Below are 21277 nucleotides of genomic sequence, written 5' to 3' on the forward strand. Positions count from 1 at the left end.
TTGGCACCCTCCCTGCCATTTTCTCCTCCAACCCAATTATTTACGAAGGCCCTGGTGAAATTAGTTTGAATTTGGGAAAGTAAAACTACTTAAAAATTACATTTATTGTTTAATTGTAATAAAATTTCCATTTATATAATTAACAAAAATGAACTACAAGAAAATTATGTTAACCGTATAATTTCTAACATTGTACATGATGTGCGCTTATATAGCAAGTAACTGGTGTTTCTATGCTTTGCGCTGCAAGTTGTTGTTGTTGATTTCGGCGAGCAAAACAAGTGTTCATTTAGAATTTTAGAATTTTGTGATTGTAGAATATTTTATTCCGGGAAAGTTAACAGAAAAAATTTTTCTTTGTTTATTTTATATCGTGGAATATATTTCGGGCTTTGTTCCAGCTGCTGCATGCGATGTCTTTTCAGAGATTTTCCTGTAACTGTATATAAGCTGTCATTTATACAATGAACACAGAGATTTTGGGGTTACTGTGTAACCCTATGAAATTAGAACGAGACAGAGCTGTGGGCGAATTACAAAAATTTCTGCCTGCATGTAGCAAAGCGGATCGTCTTGAGTTTCAGTCAAATCTGCTGCAGTTAATAAGTGACACGGAAAGCCCTTGGGAAACTAAGCACGGCTGCCTTTTGGGAGCAAAGTCTTTGATACCTTATGCTAATCTTGAAAGTGAGAGAGAGATAGATTTCCTTCATCAGATGAAATCCGTTGCAGAAAAATTGTTAACTGATGTTGAAGTTAGGGTTCGTTTGGCAGCGGGTAAGTTATATCACAGAGTTGCTCAAACATGTTACAGCTATTTGATCAGACCATTTGTATTGTCTGCATTTGCAACACTCACAATGTTATAGGATTGATAATTTAATAATTTAATTAATAGCTGCAATTGGGTACAAAGTGCCCGGTGGCAAGCATTCTCCCTACTTCCCCCTCACTCTCCTTCTGAATTGGTCCACACTCCCAGCCGCCACACACTCCTCCTCCAGCCTATTCCATTCCCCTACTGTCCTCACGACCATTGCATTTTTTCCCCTTTCTGTTCTCCTCCTCTCTTTGAAAACCTTCCTAGTATTTTCCTTCCTACTTCTAGGCATTCCCATTTTGACTTTGCCCCCCAGCTCTCCCCATCCTCCCACTCCACTCAGCACCTGGTACATCTTGACCAATCTTTCCTTCTGTCTTCTATCCTTTAAGCTCTCCCATCTCATTCCTATCATCATCTCTGTGGTACTGCACTCCCCCTTCCCTTCTCTGTTCGTTCTCCTCCACTTGCCCTTCACCCATCTAGCTGCTCTCCTCTGCACCCCCTCCAGCTCCCTCTCAAGAACTGCCGTGTATGGGTCCCACACTGCTGCGGCATACTCCAGCATGGGGCGGACCATAGTTTTATAGGCCTTGTCACGTATGCTGCTGCTTCCCCCCCTGAGCACTCGTCCCAGCATGCCCAATGCCTGTCTGCTCTTCTTCACTACCTTGTCTACAAGCTCCCCCCACCACAGGTTACCCTGCAGCACCACCCCTAGATATTTATAGCTGTCGGCCTCACTTATCACGTCTCCCCTCCAGCGATATTCCCTCCTGACAATCTTCCTCTTCCTGGTAAACCTGACCACTTTCATCTTTCCCACATTTATTTTCATACCATTATTTTCCACCCATTCTTCCAGCCTTTCCAGATCCTCCTGTAACCCATTTCTCTTCGCATCCATGTAAACCACGCAGTCGTCTGCAAAAAGCCTAATATGCCCTTGTATCTTCTCTCCTATATCATTCATCATTATGGTAAAGAGAAGTGGGCCAAGCACACTGCTCTGTGGCACCCCTGATGTAACCCTTCCTTCCTCCGATAACTCCTCCTCCACACGTACCCTCTGTGTCCGGTTACTTATGATTTAAGAGAATACACTTATTGTTGGATTTAAAATGTTTTTAAACTTCATTTCGAATATGATTGCGTGTGTTAGATTTTTAACTGGTAAATTAGTTTTGTGAGGGAAACCTCATATATTTAGCAAACTCCAGTTTATTAGTAATAAGTTATTCACAAGTATTTGGCATAAACCTTATACTGGTGTATCTCATGGTTATTTACTTTTAACCTAGGATCCATTGATTGGAAACATATTTAGCGCAGATTTAGAATCACTCACGACTCACAGGTAGCTACTCAGTTTAGATGATGAATTCACTGATAAATTCTTGCAATACACACAGGAATTAGTGGTGGGTTTCTATTTGAATTCCCATCTTCATTGCTTCAGTAATGTCATATTTTTAAAAATATAATCACACAATTTCTTAATGTCATTATTTAAATAGGGCTATTGTTTTAATTTTAAGTTTGAAAGTTATTAATATACTAACTGACTGAAATTTAGGGGTTATATTTGCCAAAATAACTGTTGGCATTGAAATAATATCACATCCAATATACTCTGTATTGTTTGCCAAGCAGAATTCACTTTATTTAGGAGGAGGGATTTATTGATACTTGGAAGATTTTGAAAGTGTGGAAAGAATACTAATTTGTCCATAAAGCACAGTCAGTCCCGAATTTTTTTTTAGATACATAGCTGAATATGAACATTTAAATATGGAGGGTTAGCTTGAAATGTCTTGAGGAAAGTGTGCCTACACTGAACGAACAACTGCTTCGTGTGTGCATGTCGTGCTCCAGAACTGTGCCAGTGTGGCGCAGGGAGCGGAGCGGAGTGTAGTGTGGTGCGTGTGTGCGCAGGCGAGGTGCTGGGGTCCCTGTGCGCCAAGACGGGGCCCGACGTGTACGCGCAGTGCAAGGACCACGTGCTGCAGCTGGTGCAGAGCAGCCTTGACAGGCAGCCCCTGGAGGGCGGGGGCTCGCGGCAGGAGCAGCTGGAGACGGAGAAACTGGTGGAGAAGCTCGCCAGCTCGTCGCAGAAGGTAAGATGAGCCGGTTGTTGCGGGACACAGCTGCAACCGGTGAGGAAAGGTTTCACGGTTACCTTTGGAGAAAGTCTTCAGGTGACTGGATGACGGTGGGTTATCAGGAGGGAATGCGTCGTAGTCGTCGAGTACATGTCGACAGTTCGGTAGACGGGCGCCACAATACAAAATGGGTGTACAGACCGGGCAGAGACTCTATCTCAAAGGCATCAATCATTATGAACCGTCATCATCAATCCTTATCAATCATCATCTTTTATCATCAGTCATCATCAGAAAACCTTTTCACCGCTATGGCAACGTCTGCCACATTGCACATCTGAGAGAAAGGTTTGAGATAGGTTCGTAGGCAGAAGACGAGGTTGCTAACCGTGGCTTCAAACTGCCAATAGATAGAGACCGGAAAAATTCGCGGGTTCACTGACCTGTAGGATGAACTCCATAGTTCTACGTACACTCGGTCAAATGTCACCCACTCATTGGCTGCTGTCTTGTGAGACGTCCCAGCGTAGCAGCCTGTGATTCTTATAAAGCTTTGGTCGGGTGTTTCTCATTGGCCCAGAGTCATCCAGGTGAGTTGTGAGCCAATAGCAGAGGCAGCACTGAGGTATAACTATTTGTATTTTAGCCTATCGCGAAATGAATTCGCGAATTTTTTTCCGGTCTCTACCAATAGAACTGTTATAATCTTGTATAGTAATCAACGTAGCATATTTGTGTTTATATTTGATATAACATAAACGTTGCTCATAAAAAATTTTTTTTTCAAAAATATAAATTTTATAATTTGCTTGAGTGCTCATTTTCAGTTCACTGTAACCTAGTGGACTCGGTTGGGCAGTTGGTGACGTGAGCGCGGCAGTCTTGAGGGGCGGGAGTGGAGCTGGTGGCTGGCGTGTGTGCGGCAGCGGTACAGCGCGGACGCGGCGCAGCTGTTTCACGACACGGCCGGCTGGAAGCACCTGGAGACGAGCCTGAAGGGCCTGCAGGCCATGGTCGAGGGCTGCGGCACGGACTTCCAGCCCTTCGTGGACGACGAGCTGCTGGCGCTGGTGTTCCAGGCGCTGGCCCACGCCAACCGCTTCGTGCGCGAGACCGGCTTCTACGTGTGCGCCGCGCTCGTCTGCTGCGGCAACACCAGCCAAGGTGCGCGCCCTTCGTCCTCGTGCACGCTCCACAGTTATCCGTTACAACATTTTCATGTGTCACAATAATAAAATTTGTGTTCTGTGAGCGAGAAGGTGGAACTTTTGTTGATAGCACAAAAATGTAGAAAGTTGAAAGTTTTCAATGTAAGAGTTTGGTTTTTTGTTTCGTTTAAGTATAATGTTATTGTGAAATTGTAGAAAATTACTTATAATACTAAATTAATTTGTCATATTATGAATCAGTATTAAAAAACAAATGGAGGTAAATGCATTCTGGCAATATGATGACGATAATATGTGTTGGCTTCCTGCTACAATTTTTTTTTTTTCAAATTTGTCAATTTTTATGGGGTAATATACATTTAGCCTTGTATTGGGAAATTATTTCAAAAAAAGCAAATAGGACTGGATGAAGTAACAATTATTTGTCTTTTTGCGCTGACTCGGAGGTCTCGTTGACTGAAATTTGTGTGAAACCAGACAGTTAGTTATATTAGACACTAATATTTACATTTTTGTTCACTCTTAAATAGACATTTCATCTGCAAACATTTTGCTATGGATATTTGCCAATCTATGAGTGTGTAAATGATGTTATTTAAACAATTTCATTAGTGTTAGGTTAATAAGTTGTTTCTATGTTTTATCCAAACATGACGACACAATTGTTTGTTATTCAAAATCATTATAGTGAAAGTTTGTAAATTGCTGTATACACTATACTATACACTGTAATTGATGTCATCTTATTACTTACTATTCTATTATTGAACACACAACTTAGTTCGTGGTTTCTTCTTATTCTAGAAAAAAAAAATGCAGAATGTTTCAATAACAACGTACTGTTCAGGATTGCATGTTGTGAACTTTGTTTTAATAAATAACATGATTTAATGGTTTTTTATTTTTAGATAAATTTCATTTTTAAAACAGGAGATTTCTGTTATTGCTTTTATTTCTCTACATTGTCTTTATTCATTAAACTAGCAAGATATTCATCGATATGAAACTAAAATATTTCTTAATAATTATTTTATGAAAATAATTTCATTTTAACTGATACATGATGTACTACCTGTACAATACAATACAATCAAACAACTTAAAACTATCTTTTTTCCCCCCCCCCCCCCATTAAATTTAGTCCATAAAAATGTAGTACAAAATCCATGATAAATAAATTGTATTGAATTAATTTACCATAGTAAAAAGATTACTTATTTTTAATTTGAGTTCATTTTGGTAATTTACTTATTGATTTCATGTTTTTATTTACATTCTGGTGCAAATGGTGTATTTATTTGCATTTTGGTGTTACGTATATGTTGTATTGATGTACTTTGCGGTTAGTTAAGTTTTTTCATAAATTCACCGTATAGTCTCGTCCGTAGTAATTAAAGTGAGGGTGTTAAATAGGTATTTTCCAGTGTTAAAATAATTTCCAAACACATACGTACTATGTTATAAGAATGAAAAAGAAACGAATTAGCGGATGTAAAAGTACTAAAGTACATATTTGAACGACAGTTCAGTGGACTGACTGAAGTCGATCTCCACCCTGCGACTGCTTCTCCCGCAGATGACGAGGGAAGAGACAGCGTGGGCGTGGTCAACCCGATCTACGCCTACGGCCACGAGTTCAGTCGACGTCTGGCCAAGGGCCTGTCGGACAACTGGAGTCAGGTGGGCGGTGCTGCCGGGGCATAAGTACGCATTGCGAATGAAGCGTGCGCTGTGCCGCTCTGTGGTGACAGTTCTCGGGTGTTTACCTTTTTGTACAATCAAAGCAAATATGGTGTGAAGTGCATTTATGCTTACTGTGCTTACAACATTTATCAGTTAATGTTAATATGCAAAGAAAATGGCAGCGAATAAAAAAAATTTATATTGTAGTCGTTAAGAATAAAAGTTAACAAAAATTAAACATTTCCAACCTTTGGTTTTTAATTTTGTTTTTCATATTTTAGGTTTCACATTTTAGAGTTCAATGAATGTAGGTATTTTTTTATTTTATCATTACTGATTGGTTTTAGAGGTCTATGCCTTGTTGACATATGGTGTTGAGAGACGGCAAACCGGAGTGAGGAACCAGCCGGTGTAGTGAGGAACCAGGCCTCGTGATGTTGGGGAAACCATGAATAAAAACCAGCAGAGTTTTCAGAACTGGTTTTGAATCCGGATCATCCCGGATGCCCTGCGAGGCCAATGTTTTACTGTTGCTTCACGTTGATGTTTAAATTTACATATCTGTTATGTCAGTTACTGAAACACTGATTGAATTATTCATATTATTATTAATTAATTTCTCAGGTTGTTAATTAATTTAGAGTTTTACACAAGCTTGTTTGGTTAATTTTTCCATGTAGATAACAAGACTTGTTTCATTCAGAAAGGTAGATTTTGTTTGAGATCTCTTAAAATAGTCCAGTATATCTGTTGCTAAGTGAAACAAATGCAACGAACTGAGAAATTTAGACGAAATTGAGTAAGTCTTGCTTGAGTAGTTTTGACTGTTGAATCGCTCAGGGGTGGGGGCACGTGTTGACGAGAGTGGCTTCAACAGGTGCGCCTGGCGGCTTGCGTCGCGGCCAGGAAGTTCCTCACGTCGCTGCCCAATGACGAGGCCCGAGAAGTCTTCTTCCCGGACCTGCTGCCCCAGCTGTGTCTCAACAGGTGAGATCACATCAGCGAGCACCCCCGAGCCAGAGGTGACTGTACGCACTGCGCACTCACGGACTGAACACATTTCCTTGTAGTGACTGCACAATTTATAAATGATTAATGTTTTTTGGAATGTACTTTTTTAGGACAGTATGAAGGGTATATGAGCACTTGTGTAGTAGTATACCCACATTTGCAGCTAAATTATCCATTTTTTTTGTTGTTGCTGAAATGGGTTATTCTGAACCAAGTAATTTTGTTCTCTATGCATCATACTTTCGGCGAGCAATATTACGTAAATCTATGCCGTAAATATGTAATGTTTTCTGCTGCCATTGAAAAGTGTTGTAAAATTAGTGTTAATAAAAAAGTTAATAATTTTATTATTTTACTACTTTTCAAAATCTGTGATCAAGTTTATATTTTTAAGTTTTATGATTAAATAAATCAGTTTGTTAATGTGCATTTAAATTATATATGTTAAATTACAGAAACTACACGAATTAGTAACATCCATAGTTATTGGCTAGAAGTTTGACAACATTTCTGAGTTGGTCAGACTAATACACGTTTTAAAAGACAAAAGTTGATCGTTGCTCGGAAAGACTAAACGAGAAAACGTTCTGGAGGCTTTTAGTTTTTTTTTGTCTGGACTGGCTCAGAATAGGAAGCTTTGATTTTAAGGTTCAATTTTGTAGCAGTACATTACTCAAGAAGAAAGATTTAATGGAAAACTGTTATCAAGTTGATAAGAATATGGAAACACAGTATGGTTTTTCATATAATAATGGAAGTATGTAGTCCCATAAATCTGTCATCCAATGTGATAGTTAAAAAGTAACATATCTGTTCTCATAGATCTGGCAAAACATGTAGGTGTAGTTACCACGTATCTGACGACAAACTGTGAGGGATATATCCTCGCCACAGTTAAATTAAAAACTGTAAAAATATTAAAATTATGAGCTGAAAGTTAAAATGCACATCCTGAACCAGTGCTCGTGAATCCAACATACACGTAGAAAGTGACCACTCTGAAAGAACTCCGCAGCTTCTTTCCCAGATGTCTGTGGGTGGCTTGAAGATGTCATCTCCTCGTTTATTTTTTTGCTTGCGTTTTTGAAGAAAGCCTGGCTTCACGGTGGTGTTCCTTGTAGGTATTCTGTGTTGTGTTTATCGGCGTGAACTTCCGTAACACAGAGATGAATACACAAGACTCAGGGCCGGCGCGTCCATAAAGGCGAATTAGGCAACCGCCTAGGGCGCCAAGTAGCTGGGGGCGGCGCAGCACGACACATAACAGCTGATATAACATGTTTTAACGATTATTTGAAACTAGATACAATGGATTTTTGTAACAGTTTGGAATGTTTGTATTGATGTAAGTAATTATTTAAAGTCCACGGTGACCTGTTTATGATTTTTAGAGACCCGTGAATTTCGCGGATTCAATGACCTCCAGGATAGACTCCAATATCCTCTACACACTCGGGCAAATGCCAACTGTTCATTGGGCTGCTGACTTGTGAGTCGTCTCGACTGGGTGGCCTGTGATTCGACACTTCTTTGAGCGAGGGTCTCTAATTGGTCCTCATTACTCCAGATTAACAGTGAACCAATGACAGAAGCAGCGCTAAGGTATAATTATTTGAATTTTAGTATAACACGAAATGAATCCGCGAAATTCACGGGTCTCTAGATCATTAATAAGTAAAAAAAGTAAAAAAAAAAAAAAACGCAAGCCTGCTTACATTTGATTGTTGACAAAATCTTAGGCTTACGTGATGTATTTTAAGGTAAGGAAAATTTTTTTTTGTGGTGGCCGTTTGTGGGGGGGGGGGGGGGGGGGGGCATTAAGGTTTTTCGTCCAGGGCGCCAGTTCACCTTGCACCGGCCCTGACGAGGCTTGTCGGGTCGTGCGTGTGGCAGGTACTACGTGGCGGAGGGCGTGCGCATCTACTCCCAGGAGACGTGGCGCCAGGTGACGGGCTGCCGCGGCCGGGACCTGGTGCAGCGCCACATCGCTGTGGTGGTCGACCACTACACGCAGGCCACGGAGAGCGACAACCACGCCGTGCGCGAGGCGGCGTGCGCCTGCATTGCCGAGCTCGCCTCCAAGATACAGGCGCGCGCCGTGCGGCCGTACGTGTCGCGCCTGCTGCACACGCTGCTGCTGTGCTTCCGGGACGACAGCTGGCCCGTCCGTGACGGTGAGTCGTCGCCTTTACCTCCATCATAGCGCGATGACTGAGTGGACTGTGTACGACAACGATCACAGATGCCGTTGTAATACAACAATTTAACGGTGAGGCTACACCATAGTACTACCTTTGAATATATATACTGTATAGAATTCGCGAGTGGATAGGATTTACTCTACGTTTTTCAGAAGCGTATGATGAGCAGCTTGGGAACTTCACCGCTGCAGTGCGCTGCCGTAACGGCCTGTATCGTCTTAGGTTGTTATTTACACGTTAGAGCGCAGCACTGTCGCCCGCTGTCATTCCCCGCACCCCCCACCCATCATTCACTGCAGCTCAAGGTCGTTCAACGGGAGGGGGAAGGGGTGTTTGAAGAGTTTGACACTTGTCCGCTAGGGACCACCACAATTCCATGCCCTAGAGATGGTGGCGATTGCGGCGGTGAATTAACCAACTACCTCAAACCGTATTAGAAATTTTAACCTGGGCTGGCGACTTCTATACAGTATATATATTCAAAGGTACTACTCACCGCCATGATGAAAAATATGACTGACTTCCGGCTTGGGAGTCCAGGGCTGCCAACTATTGGCAGAGGATGCTGGATAATGGTCGCCACCACACAGCAGCGCGGGAAATACAAATTTGAAGTACTACCTATTCAGAGACTTCTCAGAAGCACTGATTATCGTTGAGGTCTAATCAATGTTACTAACACAAAATTACACACACTAATACACAGTCTGAACAACCTCTGAACGCTAGACCACCTCATTTGTGGTGTTCTGTGTCCAAATGAAGTGTGTATGTGCAGCTATACAAAATATAAAAAAAAAAAAATAATTTCAAAGCATGTCATGCGAACTGCCGACAGAAGTGAAAACTTAAAACTATAAACAAACAGTTGTTATTTTTGGATATCCAAATTAATTATCACACAACAAACTTGTTTTATCACGTTAGTAAAATAACTCCTAAATTACTATAAAATACGCATTGCATAGTAATTGTAGGTATTAAAAAAAATAAATAGTGATGTTCTTAATTTTTAGGTTATATTGCTACAAAACTCCGTTTTCTTCGTTATTCAAACTAAATATCTATATGAGAATATTTATATACTTTATACTCACTTTTTACTGCACAGTAATTGTATACTTAAGATTTGAAATACAAAATTAAACAAAAAAACATAATCTGAACACTGCATACACACATTCAATTCACATATGCACAGCACTGATGTACAAGGACTGAAGATGCGTACTGGCTGCGCGCGCACCACTGAGGATATATATGTATATATATATATATATATATATATACACACACACACACACACACACACACACACACATTCATGTCACGTGACCATGTCGATGACGACTGAAATGAATTTACTCCCTATCCATACCTTCCTATAGAAGTTTTCACTTCAAAAAAACTTAAAGATTATTAATGAAACTTTCATCACAGCCTGTAAAATATTGTGATTATGTCTATACGCAAACAATATTGATACATTCTAGTATCTTTTCGAAAGGGGTTTAATTTTGACTTGATTTGAATTCGTCAATGGCGACGTGAAATACGTAGCTGTTATTGACTGGCCAATGATGAAGCTGTATCGAGTTGTTACCTCCTGTCCGGAGAAGAGGGACGGGAGGTCAAGATTTTCAATCACAGAGATGTGGTGAAAAAGTACGTGAATTGAATGAACAAAGCTTTTCACAGTAAACATCACCCTTCAATACACCCATTAAGTTAACCGCGTATGGCCTGAGTCAAAAGGACCCGGGCGGGCCCGATGGCTTGCTGTCAGGCGCGCGGTATTCGAACAGTGCTGCGGTTGGTATCCAGGCGACAGGACATGTGCGCGGTCTTTACAATTCATCGAAGTCACTGCGTAACAGAGTCTGGCGGGTCGGTGTGTGGCAGCGGCGTGCGTGGCGTGCGGCCACTTCGTGCTGTGCTTCCCCGACGAGGCGCACGGGTCCCTGGCGCTGCTGTACCCGCTGTTCTTCGCGAACCTGGGCGACCCCATCGCGTCGGTGCGGCAGGGCGCGGCCGCGGCGCTCGGGAACGTGGTGCGCGCGTACGGCCGGGAGGCCGCGGCGCGCGTCATGGACCAGGTGACGCAGGGCCTGAAGGGCGTCCGCAACCAGCCCGCAGAGAGCGACAAGTACCACGACCCCGGCAAGGGAGCGGCCGTCTTCGGCGCGGTCAAGAAGCTGCGCGACAATGACACGGACCTGCACTCGGACAACGTGGTGAGTCCGTCTCCGCTTGCACTGCGGCTTGTGCCCGTCTCATGTGCTGTGCAGTTTTAGTTGATAAGAGCTTTACAATGTTTTTGTCTAGAGATGTAAGAGACTGTAAAATCCATATAAAACGAAACAATTAATAACGTTTCACTCGCGAACAACTCGATTGGCAGCAAGCATACACGATGGCACAACTTACCGCCATGATGGTTGAACATCAACTGTTGCTTCGTTGCCGGAAGCTGTAGGGCTACCCACCTTGGCAGGCAGCCATTTGAAAAACTTGGCGCTGCAAGTCCAAACGACAATCATTATCTTAGCAAATTGATAACAACACTGACACAATGTACCGTATTTGCATGAAAATAACGTAATGAATTTTACCAATACCGTTGAAACTAAAAGTAGGGTTCACATTATAATCGTATTATAATTGTGTCTTGCCACGCGCTTGGGAGGGAGTTGAAATGGAGTTGGTCGCCGGGCTTCTTCCGCTGTGGCTGCTGTAGAAGGCACTCCCACCCCCTCCATTCCCTTCCCTTCCCCTGATCTTATATTTGTCATGTGTGTGTCTCAGCGCTCTTTGCTGATGGCTTTTCAATCAACTACAGTCATGTTTTATTTGCCATGTTTAGCACTACTGACAAAAGGGGCTCTTGAAAAGCTCTATTAATATATAAACTTACTAATTTGAATAGTTTTTCATTTCATTGTGTTTGGATTGTGTTTTCAACACCATAAAGTATTTTTCATAAACTCACAAAGTTTTGGGGTGCATTATGTTCGGAGTCACATTATTTCGGGAAAATATGGAAGTATATCATTTCTTTCAAATGTTGAACTCGCAGTTGAATGTTGGACCATGTGGTTCATGGGTCAAGATACCTGGCCGGTGGGTCAGAGATTCCCAATTGGGTAGGGAATATGCCAGGGTTGAATATTCTCTCAGGGTTGAGTGAATGAACAAGTCTATAAATAATAACTTAACTTTGACACTGGGGTTTTCACTTGGTCAGGAATTGAACTTGTATCATCTTGACAAAGCAGAGCTACCTACCACTCGGCTAACAGTGGCTGTCCCTGTAAGACTCGGGGTTGTGTGAAGCATAGGCGAACCACTGTGTAGTGTCACTTCGCCTCGGGAAGGCATGACAGGTCGCTGGTTGGGATTATAACCAAGAAGAAAAAATAATTTTGTGTTTTGTCCACCCCTGGGAATTTTCCCAGTAAAATTCCAATTTCTGGAAAACTTAGGTCTTATTTTATTTTAATTAAAACTAGTATGGGTCAGATTCCAATATTCTTGAATCAAAATCTCGAATTAGAATCCTAATGAGTATCTATGTATAATATACCCCTCGAATCTGAATGTACAATAAATGAAAAATGTTAACTACGGTGTTGAAAAACTCAATGTTTTAAATGATTGTTTTTTTTCAGTGTCAATACATACAGTAATTTTATTTTATATAAATACATGTTAAAAGTGCATTAAGGAATGTTACCAGGATAGGTATGAAGAAAAAAATTGACCAAGTAAACTTCAGAAACTTTAAGTACTTTGGGTTTTTAATTTACTTTATTTTCTCTAATAGGTATTTGTCTTTGAATTGTTTTCCTTGAATATTGAATCCTTAGAATACTAAATCTTTGATGTTATTTGACGATTTTATTGGCAATATCATCCAAGAAATTTTTTTTAACTGCATGCCATAATTCTTACAGCCTTATGGGTTTTTGTAATATTAGTCATACAATTACAATACATTAATACAATGAATACGTACTAACACAATTAGTCATACAATGCCAACTGTATCTCATGAAATTTCCCAGAAACTTGAAAATTATTTTTGAAAAATAATTTGGTATTAATTTCTAGAATTTTAATTGTGCTTAAAAATAATTATTTTCACAAACCACTTTTTTATATAGCAAAAAAAAAATGACTTAAATCACTTAATTAGCAACTTTTAATTACTTTAAGCGTGAAGCTAAAATGTAAAATATATCATCCAAAATTGTGCTGTTTTACAAAATAATACCTTGTGTACGTCATAAATTATAACATGAATATAAAATTTAATTTTTGGGTGGGGTTTTTTTTTTTTTTTGAGAAATTATCCCATATTTCCCCACCCATTTGGAAAATGCCCATGTCCGTGACTGTGCAGTGCCGTGGTAGTCACGCGCTCTTCTCCAACTTGTGCAGATGTACTCGTGTGGGTCCCTGGCGCCGCGGATGGGGCGGGGCGGCTGCTCGGACCACAAGTTCCGCAGGCCTTCCCAGCCATGGGAGATGGCCGATGGGTGAGTTGAGTGCCCATCGCGCGTGCCCGCGGAAACGTGCAACGTCGCCCCCGCGCGGAGGAGCGTCAGCGAGCCTGTGGTGTGCACCGTGTGTGTGCCAGGTGCGTGCACATGCTGGCGGAGCTGTCCCAGGTGGCGGAGACGTCTCCCGCCGTGTTCAACACCTTGCCCCTGGTGGCGGAGGCCTGCCACCACCGCCACTACACCCACCACCTGGTCTTCATCGAGACCGTGTGCAAGCAGCTGCCTGTCATCGCGCGCGGCGTGGGCAAGCGCTCCTTCAAGGCCGTCGTGGAGGAGTTCTTCGACCCCGTGTTCTACGGCCTGGTGAGTGTTTCCTGCCAGTCACAGGTCACTGGTCGTGAGATGGGAAGGCTAAAAAAGTAAAATAATTATTAGTAATTAATTGAGACCTGCAAAATTCGCGGATTCATTGACCTCTAGGATAGACTCCACAGTCCTTTAAATACTCGTGGAAATGACACCTGTTCATTGGCTACTGACGCTTGAGACGTCTCAACTAGGCTGTCCGTAATTCGGCACTTTCTTGGTTTAGTGTTTCCCATTGGCTCACAGTTCCCCGGATAAAATGTTATCCAATTGCAGAAGCGGTACGAAGGTATAGTTGTTTTGATGCTAGCCTATCGCGAAATGAATCCGCGAATTTTGCATGTCTCTAGTAATTAATAATTATTCAAAATGTAATATATTATATTTTATAATATTTTATGTGTGGTTTCCAGTTGTGATCTTACCACTGTCTTCTCTCGTTAATGTGGCAGGCACCCCCTATTTCATAGAATTAAAAAACAGTTACTTCTTCAGAGGTCCACACGCATTTTCGACTCGGTGTCCAGAACTTTTTGAGTTCTATGAAGTGAAATTTAGTTTTACTGATCACTCATGCTCATGGGACCACTGTGATTGTCACTACAACTGTAGCTCCTGACTCACACTAACAACATGTGAGAAAAAAATTCTTCATACTCGTAAATTCCTTATCCACAGCACACGTGCAAATATGTTACAATCATATCTGTTATTATTTTTATACCACCTGTTGCAAAATGAAAAATCGTGCTGGTAAAGAAGCGAGAGTATTGAGTGGACAGGCAGCGAAGTGAGAGTGCATGGTTACGGGACGGAGTGCAAGTAGTGTGTGCTTCTTCCAGGAGTGTGAGAACGCGCTCACGTCGAGTGCGGCCAGCCAGTGTCTGAACCAGCTGGGCGCGCTGCTGGGACCGACGATTCTGCGCGCCAAGGTGCAGAACCACAACCCCAGGTGCGTGCGTTGCTAGCAGCGGTCTGATAGCTGCTGTCCGGCAGACAACGTTGCTAGCAGCGGTCTGATAGCTGCGGTCTGACAGACAATGTTGCTAGCAGCGGTCTGATAGCTGCGGTTCGACAGACAACGTTGCTAGCAGCAGTTTGATAGCTGCGGTTCGACAGACAACGTTGCTAGCAGCGGTCTGATAGCTGCAGTCTGACAGACAACGTTGCTAGCAGTGGTCTGATAGCTGCAGTCTGACAGACAACGTTGCTAGCAGCTGTCTGATAGCTGCGGTCTGACAGACAACGTTGCTAGCAGTTGTCTGATAGCTGCGGTCTGACAGACAACGTTGCTAGCAGCTGTCTTATGGCTGCGATATGACAAAGAACGTTGCTAGCAGTGGTCTGATAGCTGCAGTCTGACAGACAACGTTGCTAGCAGTGGTTTGATAGCTGTGGTTCGACAGACAACGTTGCTACCAGCAGTCTGATAGTTGTTCCTGGGCGATGTGCGAAACTTCTGGAGAACTCAGACTATGCATTTTGAATGAGTAACAGTTGCAGTTAGGACATGCCAGTGCTGCCACCTGGGCACCCTTGCGGGAGGTGATGGGCAAGTGGTGTGGGCCTATGCGTGCAAACTGTCATTTTAATTCAATAGGCATGTCAAGCTTATAGACCATAGCTGTTTATTACGTGTGAAAAATACATACATATTAAAATATTGTTAAATACTTGATTACCGAGAACCTGGAAAAAAGTAGAACTGACATCTCTAGTGTAAACCAAACTGGAGTCGTGTAAGCCTGAGTGTTCTCAAGCTAGGCCCAAAGGAAGATAATATTAAAATATTTCATATCAATTACTTCATGTAACAAGGTTTCTGTGCATGCTAGGGTACATGTTTTAACATTATTTAATGTTATTTTACACATTCATTTCTTGCATGTCCACAGCGTGCAATGGAATCTCTGAATAGACATAGTTGTGTGGTGCGAGAGCTCATTTCAGTGACCATTTTGACATAACGGGCCCAGTCTGGAGCCATTGTCCCTCGAGGTAGTGCGCTCCGGGCCTCCGGCACCCCGAGATGTTATCTCTGCCATCACCAACTACCTTTGTTCAGCCGAGAAGGTGCACTTAAAGTCATCTAAACCGATCGTGTGTGAGGCATTTCATTCATCGCGTATTGGATATGAAATCCCGTGCAGTTAAATACGCAAGAGTTCACGTTGTACTTGTGTTGAGCGGTTCCGGCACTGAAAACGGGCCAGGTTAAGGTAATTTACAGTAATTGCGCTAAGAAGGGTTTGAGTCTCGTTCCAGCACACAGGTGTCAGCACGCAGAGAGGAGAGTATGGCGGGGTCTTGTGCCCCTAGACTGAAGAACTCCCCACGCCCGTACGTCGGACAACTCTGAGGTGTGATGTGGCGTGGCCAAGCCGAGGCCTGTCTGAGCGGGGTGGTGCCTTTGGGACCAGGGAGCAGCGGCGAGTGCTGCAGAGGGTCGCGTCTGGCTCTCGGCAAGTGTTTCGGACGTGCTGTGTTTCAGCTACCTTCACCACTTGGACGCCAACGTCTACATCGCTCCGTTCTGAAGGCGAGAACGCGGCGGGTGAGCGGGATCCCCTTCCGTCAGTCTCCGTAATGCTGTCCGTCAGCTTCGGCCCTCGAGCATCTCTGCTGACCTTCGCCACACCACGCGAAGCTGTGTATGTGTTAAGTGTGTAGCGTGCCCATCGTTCCATGCATTAGCCGTTCTGGCAGTCCGCTCTTTATGTCTGCTGAAGATTACCACTGCTTGTTGGCCTACTCGTAAACATGTGCTGAGGGCTACAGGAGCACAACTGCGATATAGCGCAGTGTTACGGACACATTGAGTTGTCTCACGAGCAGATGCAAATTGAATTAACCTTATCTTACCGCCTTAACAGTTAGGATTGTCATGTGTTACTACTATCCAATTCTTTCTTTATATCAGTTGCCTAGAATCCTTCATTTTATTTTGTAATCAAACCAATGATAGAACTGAACTGTATGTGCCATATTTCAGTTTAATTGCTGTTTAATTTGTGATATTGGGCATAATTTGCTATTTGTACAAATTTATTTTAAATTTTATTCAGTGATTGTTGTTGTACTTGTGATGTGTTCGAAGCTTCTTCAACAAAACAAAAATGGGAAGATAGATAGAAATCTTAAGTGAAAATATAATTAAAAACCAAAATGATTCATTATAGTTTCCATTTAAATTAAAATTAAGAATTGTAAAGTCATATTTATATGGAATGTAATATAGGTATATATATAAATATATATGCAGAAAAATCATGAAATTTTCACAAGACTGAAATGAAAATTGAAGTTGTACTGTTCTCAATTTTTATATTTTATATTTAAGGACGTCATATATTCAAGGTTATCTTGTACAACTGAATGGTAAATATTTTCAACAATACAGAATTCAAATTGATAATTTTATAAATTCAGTTCTTTCATTCAAAAATAATATAATGAACTCCAAAATAGCACAGTAATTTCATGTAAACCAAATGAACTTTTGTTAGGCAAACTTGAAAATTTTAGTTTTATTGACATTCATTTCAAGAATTTATCAATTATCAAAATCAAAAACTGATAATGTTGATATTGATTGTATTATGATGGGTTCGTAAAGTGTGTCACTGTTTCTTACTACAGTCACTTGTTCCATTAACTGACTTGTGTGAATGTGTTAAGAACAACTAGCAATGCAAGAGAGTGCAAGCTGTATAAATCCATCGTCACTTGCCTTGTATTGCCGTAGCAATCCTTCCTGAGCTACGCCACCATTGATGATAACGTTGTTTTCTGGTTCCACCTTGGGTAGCTGCTCGGAACTCGAACGACTCGCGCTCGCGATGTGACCCCTGGTGTCGCGATGTTCATCAAGAGCAAAAACTTCAGCTGAACCCTCCTGGATTCCAAAGAAATTCATTTTCCAGAAGCCCCAAGTTGTCCCCCAGAACCTGTTGCACCTTTTGAGCTGGGCGGCTGCCGGCGCCCCTCTTCGGAACGAGCTTGTGCCGCCTGTCCCCTGGTGCAGCCGCTGGTTGTTTTGGGTCTGCTCGCTGGCGACTGCTTCTGACTCGTTACAGAGCTTGGATCTTCGTCTCCTGGCGTTTCTGCAAAACTCGTAGTCCGAGGCCAAGGTTATGCTTTTGACGCCTCATTACACGTTCTGACGTCACCGGGCGTTTTCTAGTGCTGCTCATTCTAGTGGCGATTTCTTTCCCGTCAGACAGCGATACTAAGCAGCAACGCTGACGGTCATATGCTCTGGCATTACGTCTTGCGTCACCACGTGATCTTCTTAAGTCTGTCGTTCCTCGGCGTCTGACCGATCCGTGCTGACGTCTGCGTAAATCTCCCGATGCGTCTTCCCTTTCAGTGTGAACCGTGCTTTGTTAAGTCTGGTTCTATCTCTCTCTCGTTTGGGTTTCTTGTCTCACTTCTTTCTGCAGTGACTCGGATTCGGTGATTTGTGTGTCGTTTTTCTGCTACCACGGCCCTATTTATACAGCTAGCCCGTGGGCAGTTGTGCCACAATGCGTCACAACCAATAAGAACGTCTTATTCAAAAATACCAGCATTGCAGATATTGATGTGGCCGTTGCATAACTCATGGGCATTCCGCCGGTCCCACCTGTGCTGGTTGCTTATTCATCCGGGTTGCCACTCGTTGGCCGCCAGGAGTCCCTAAACTGGCCACAGGTGTTGCTGCTGGTCACACCACAACAGGGGGCACCGGGATTAATCTGTAGATCAAAGGAGCAGCGGGTCTGACAACTTTTTTTATATAGGTTAGCCTGCGATCTTTATCAGTTTTGGATAGTCGCCATGTATAAAATGTTATAATTATAACACTTTACAAGCGAACATCTCGCTTAACTTACAGACGCACCTCATGTGGTTCTCGCAGGGAAGAAGTGAGATGCGAACTGTCGGCAATCAGGCGACATTCCTGGCAGAGTGACTTTGGTCTGTGCAGTTCAAGACATGGTCAAAGAAGTACTATTTGACATTTTTAAAATAAATTTTAAAATATGGAGAGATGTAAAGAATTGTTGTAATGGAAAAGGAGGTTTAACTTGAGCGAAAGAAATACCTTTCCTGTTCCCTTGGCTTGAGCTCTGCGTCCGGGCGACAGCGAGCCGGGGACGGTCGTAGTTGGAGGTGCAATGAACTAGGAGAATCGTGGCTAGACTGGGTCGAAGTGGATGGAGACGTGACGAACCAGGGATGTTGTGGCCAGTTGGGGTCATAACCCGGAGCCATCAGAACGCAGCCTCGCTGCGTAACAAACTATTTCCTTACGTATGTAGCGATAAACATTATTTGTTTTGCCTGGACTGGACTGAGAACACAAGTTGGTTCTACTCACAGTGTCGTGGTTTCACTGTAATTTACATTTGGAATCATTTTAGGTATAAAAGAATTTTTTGACACTGGCCTAAGTATTTGTTTATTTTTTGTTATAACTACTACTGTGGACATTGTTCATGTTCTTGCGAGGTCTTGAAACCTGTTAAGCATGTATTGACTGTGAAGTGTGTGCAATATAAATGTGTCCTTTACATTATGTACATATTTGCGCAGCATTGTCATGAATTTGGGGGTTCCTGTGCTAGCAATTTTACTTAATAAAGTGTACCTGTAAAACTGTTTTACTCCAGTATTAATAAAACAATTATTTATTAATTCCTAAGCACTTAAGTCTGAAGTACATAATAGTAGTATGTACTTAATTTTGCTATTCTACGAACATGAAGGAAGTGAGAGTTATACTGGTAACATGTTTGATATGAAAATGTAAAATACAGTATTTTTCTAACTGATATGTTTTAGAATATATCTAATTGTTGGGACTTCAATTACAGTGGTAATTCTAGTTACAAACATGATGTGGTCATGCTGGTAGAAAGAGACGGAACGTCGGTGTGACCAGTCTCTGCGAGACGGCGGACAGTGGTCGTAACTCGTAACACTTGCATACCGTACTGAGTCTGTCATGCTTTGCATTGATGTGCCATTTCATGTTGTGTCCAATATATCGCTGTTTGCGTAGTACAAGAAAGTGTTTGAACTGTCACGACAGATGCTGCCACGCACATTTCCTTACCAGCCGCTGATGTCAAACCAGTGTGTAAAGTGTGCAATTGCTAGAAGTCTCTTTAGCTGCTCGCAGGAGCCATCATGAGTGTCTCGAAGCCGAATGCTTGTGCTGCTGCTACGTCCCGGGAGCTAACTTGTGCGGCCAGAAGTCTGTGAGCTGTCAGCGCAGGTTGAGGGCGTGATGTGTGTCAGTGGAGCACATACCGCCAGTTCAGGAGTGGACCACTAGTGCAAGAGGCAATGAATCTGAATTTAGTGGGATTCTCATTCTTACTACTATTTGAATTTCATATTCATATTCGCGAGTAATTTTATATTTGTATTTGATCTAAAAACTGATATTCGCACATGCCTAGTTGAAACATGTTCTGATTAGAGGGTCTCGGTTCTGCCAATTCTCAGCAAATTAACCAGCACTGAGAACTGTAATTATAATGTTGTACTTGTACCACAGAAAGCCTAACAACCAAACCTTTCCTCAATGAATAAAAAGAAGAAGAAAAAAAATACACTCCCGGAATTGAATCGAGAACTGGGGAAAAAGTAGAAACGATACATCACTAGTTCTGATAAGTATTTGTATTTTTATGTACATATTTATCTTATACTGCAACATTGATTGAAGAGACAGGGACAGAAGGAATACACTGGAAAACTGTCTACGGCAAGAGTGTGGGATAATTTTGAGACACCTTACCAGTGTGTGCTGGTTGCTAGAGATTGTGAAATAAAGTCTGACACGAGAGTTCAAGCCCTCTGTCACACAGTAAGGTCTTCTCCTGGGCTTAATGTAAGTCTGCCACACACAATTGCTGCGTACTGCCCCAACCACTCGTTTATTGTGCCGGTACATTCCGAGCAAGGGATCCAGATCCGAGACTTCTGGCCTGGACTGTACATGTGTTTGCAAATTGATTTACATGTTTACTAGTTATGTATTTTCTGAAAGATCAAATACATGTTTAAAAATTAACACTACCTACTTTATCATGGCTTTTTATTTCAAACACATCCCTGACAGCTAAGTTTGATGAACATCACCGGAAAAGGGAGATTTTTAGAATAAAGTGTAATTTGAGTCCAAGTTGAACAGTTTCTTCTAGGACTGTTGTGATACCTGATACTAGTATCAGATATCAGCATAGGTGTCGTAGATTTCATAAAAAACATACTCAGAACTTTGGTTTTTTTTTAAATACTATGTTTTTTATAGTTTTAATAATGTTTTTATTTTTATTGAACTATTGTGACTACTTTTAATGTGAAAATCGTAAATAAAATTATATTAGGGACTGTTCAACTAAAAGTAAATAGAAATGAAAATATTTAC

General features: G+C 42.0%; 1 protein-coding gene across 2 annotated transcripts; it reads left to right on the forward strand.

Moving 5' to 3' along the window:
• Positions 1 to 235: 235 nt before the first annotated feature.
• Positions 236 to 20925, forward strand: LOC134528448 (uncharacterized). Of its 2 annotated transcripts, none has more exons than XM_063362068.1 (11): positions 236 to 777; positions 2756 to 2937; positions 3849 to 4086; positions 5668 to 5771; positions 6652 to 6761; positions 8679 to 8959; positions 10889 to 11220; positions 13427 to 13524; positions 13626 to 13851; positions 14697 to 14806; positions 16346 to 20925. In XM_063362068.1, exons 1-11 carry the CDS (start codon positions 465 to 467, stop codon positions 16389 to 16391), a joined length of 2040 nt encoding a protein of 679 aa, XP_063218138.1. In that variant the 5' UTR covers positions 236 to 464; the 3' UTR covers positions 16392 to 20925. The 2 variants fall into 2 exon arrangements, with proteins under 2 accessions (XP_063218138.1, XP_063218137.1); XM_063362067.1 differs by having other exon boundaries at positions 252 to 777; positions 14700 to 14806.
• Positions 20926 to 21277: the final 352 nt, after the last annotated feature.

This window comes from Bacillus rossius, chromosome 1, assembly GCF_032445375.1.
Source record: "Bacillus rossius redtenbacheri isolate Brsri chromosome 1, Brsri_v3, whole genome shotgun sequence".
Taxonomy (NCBI): Eukaryota; Metazoa; Arthropoda; class Insecta; order Phasmatodea; family Bacillidae; genus Bacillus; species Bacillus rossius.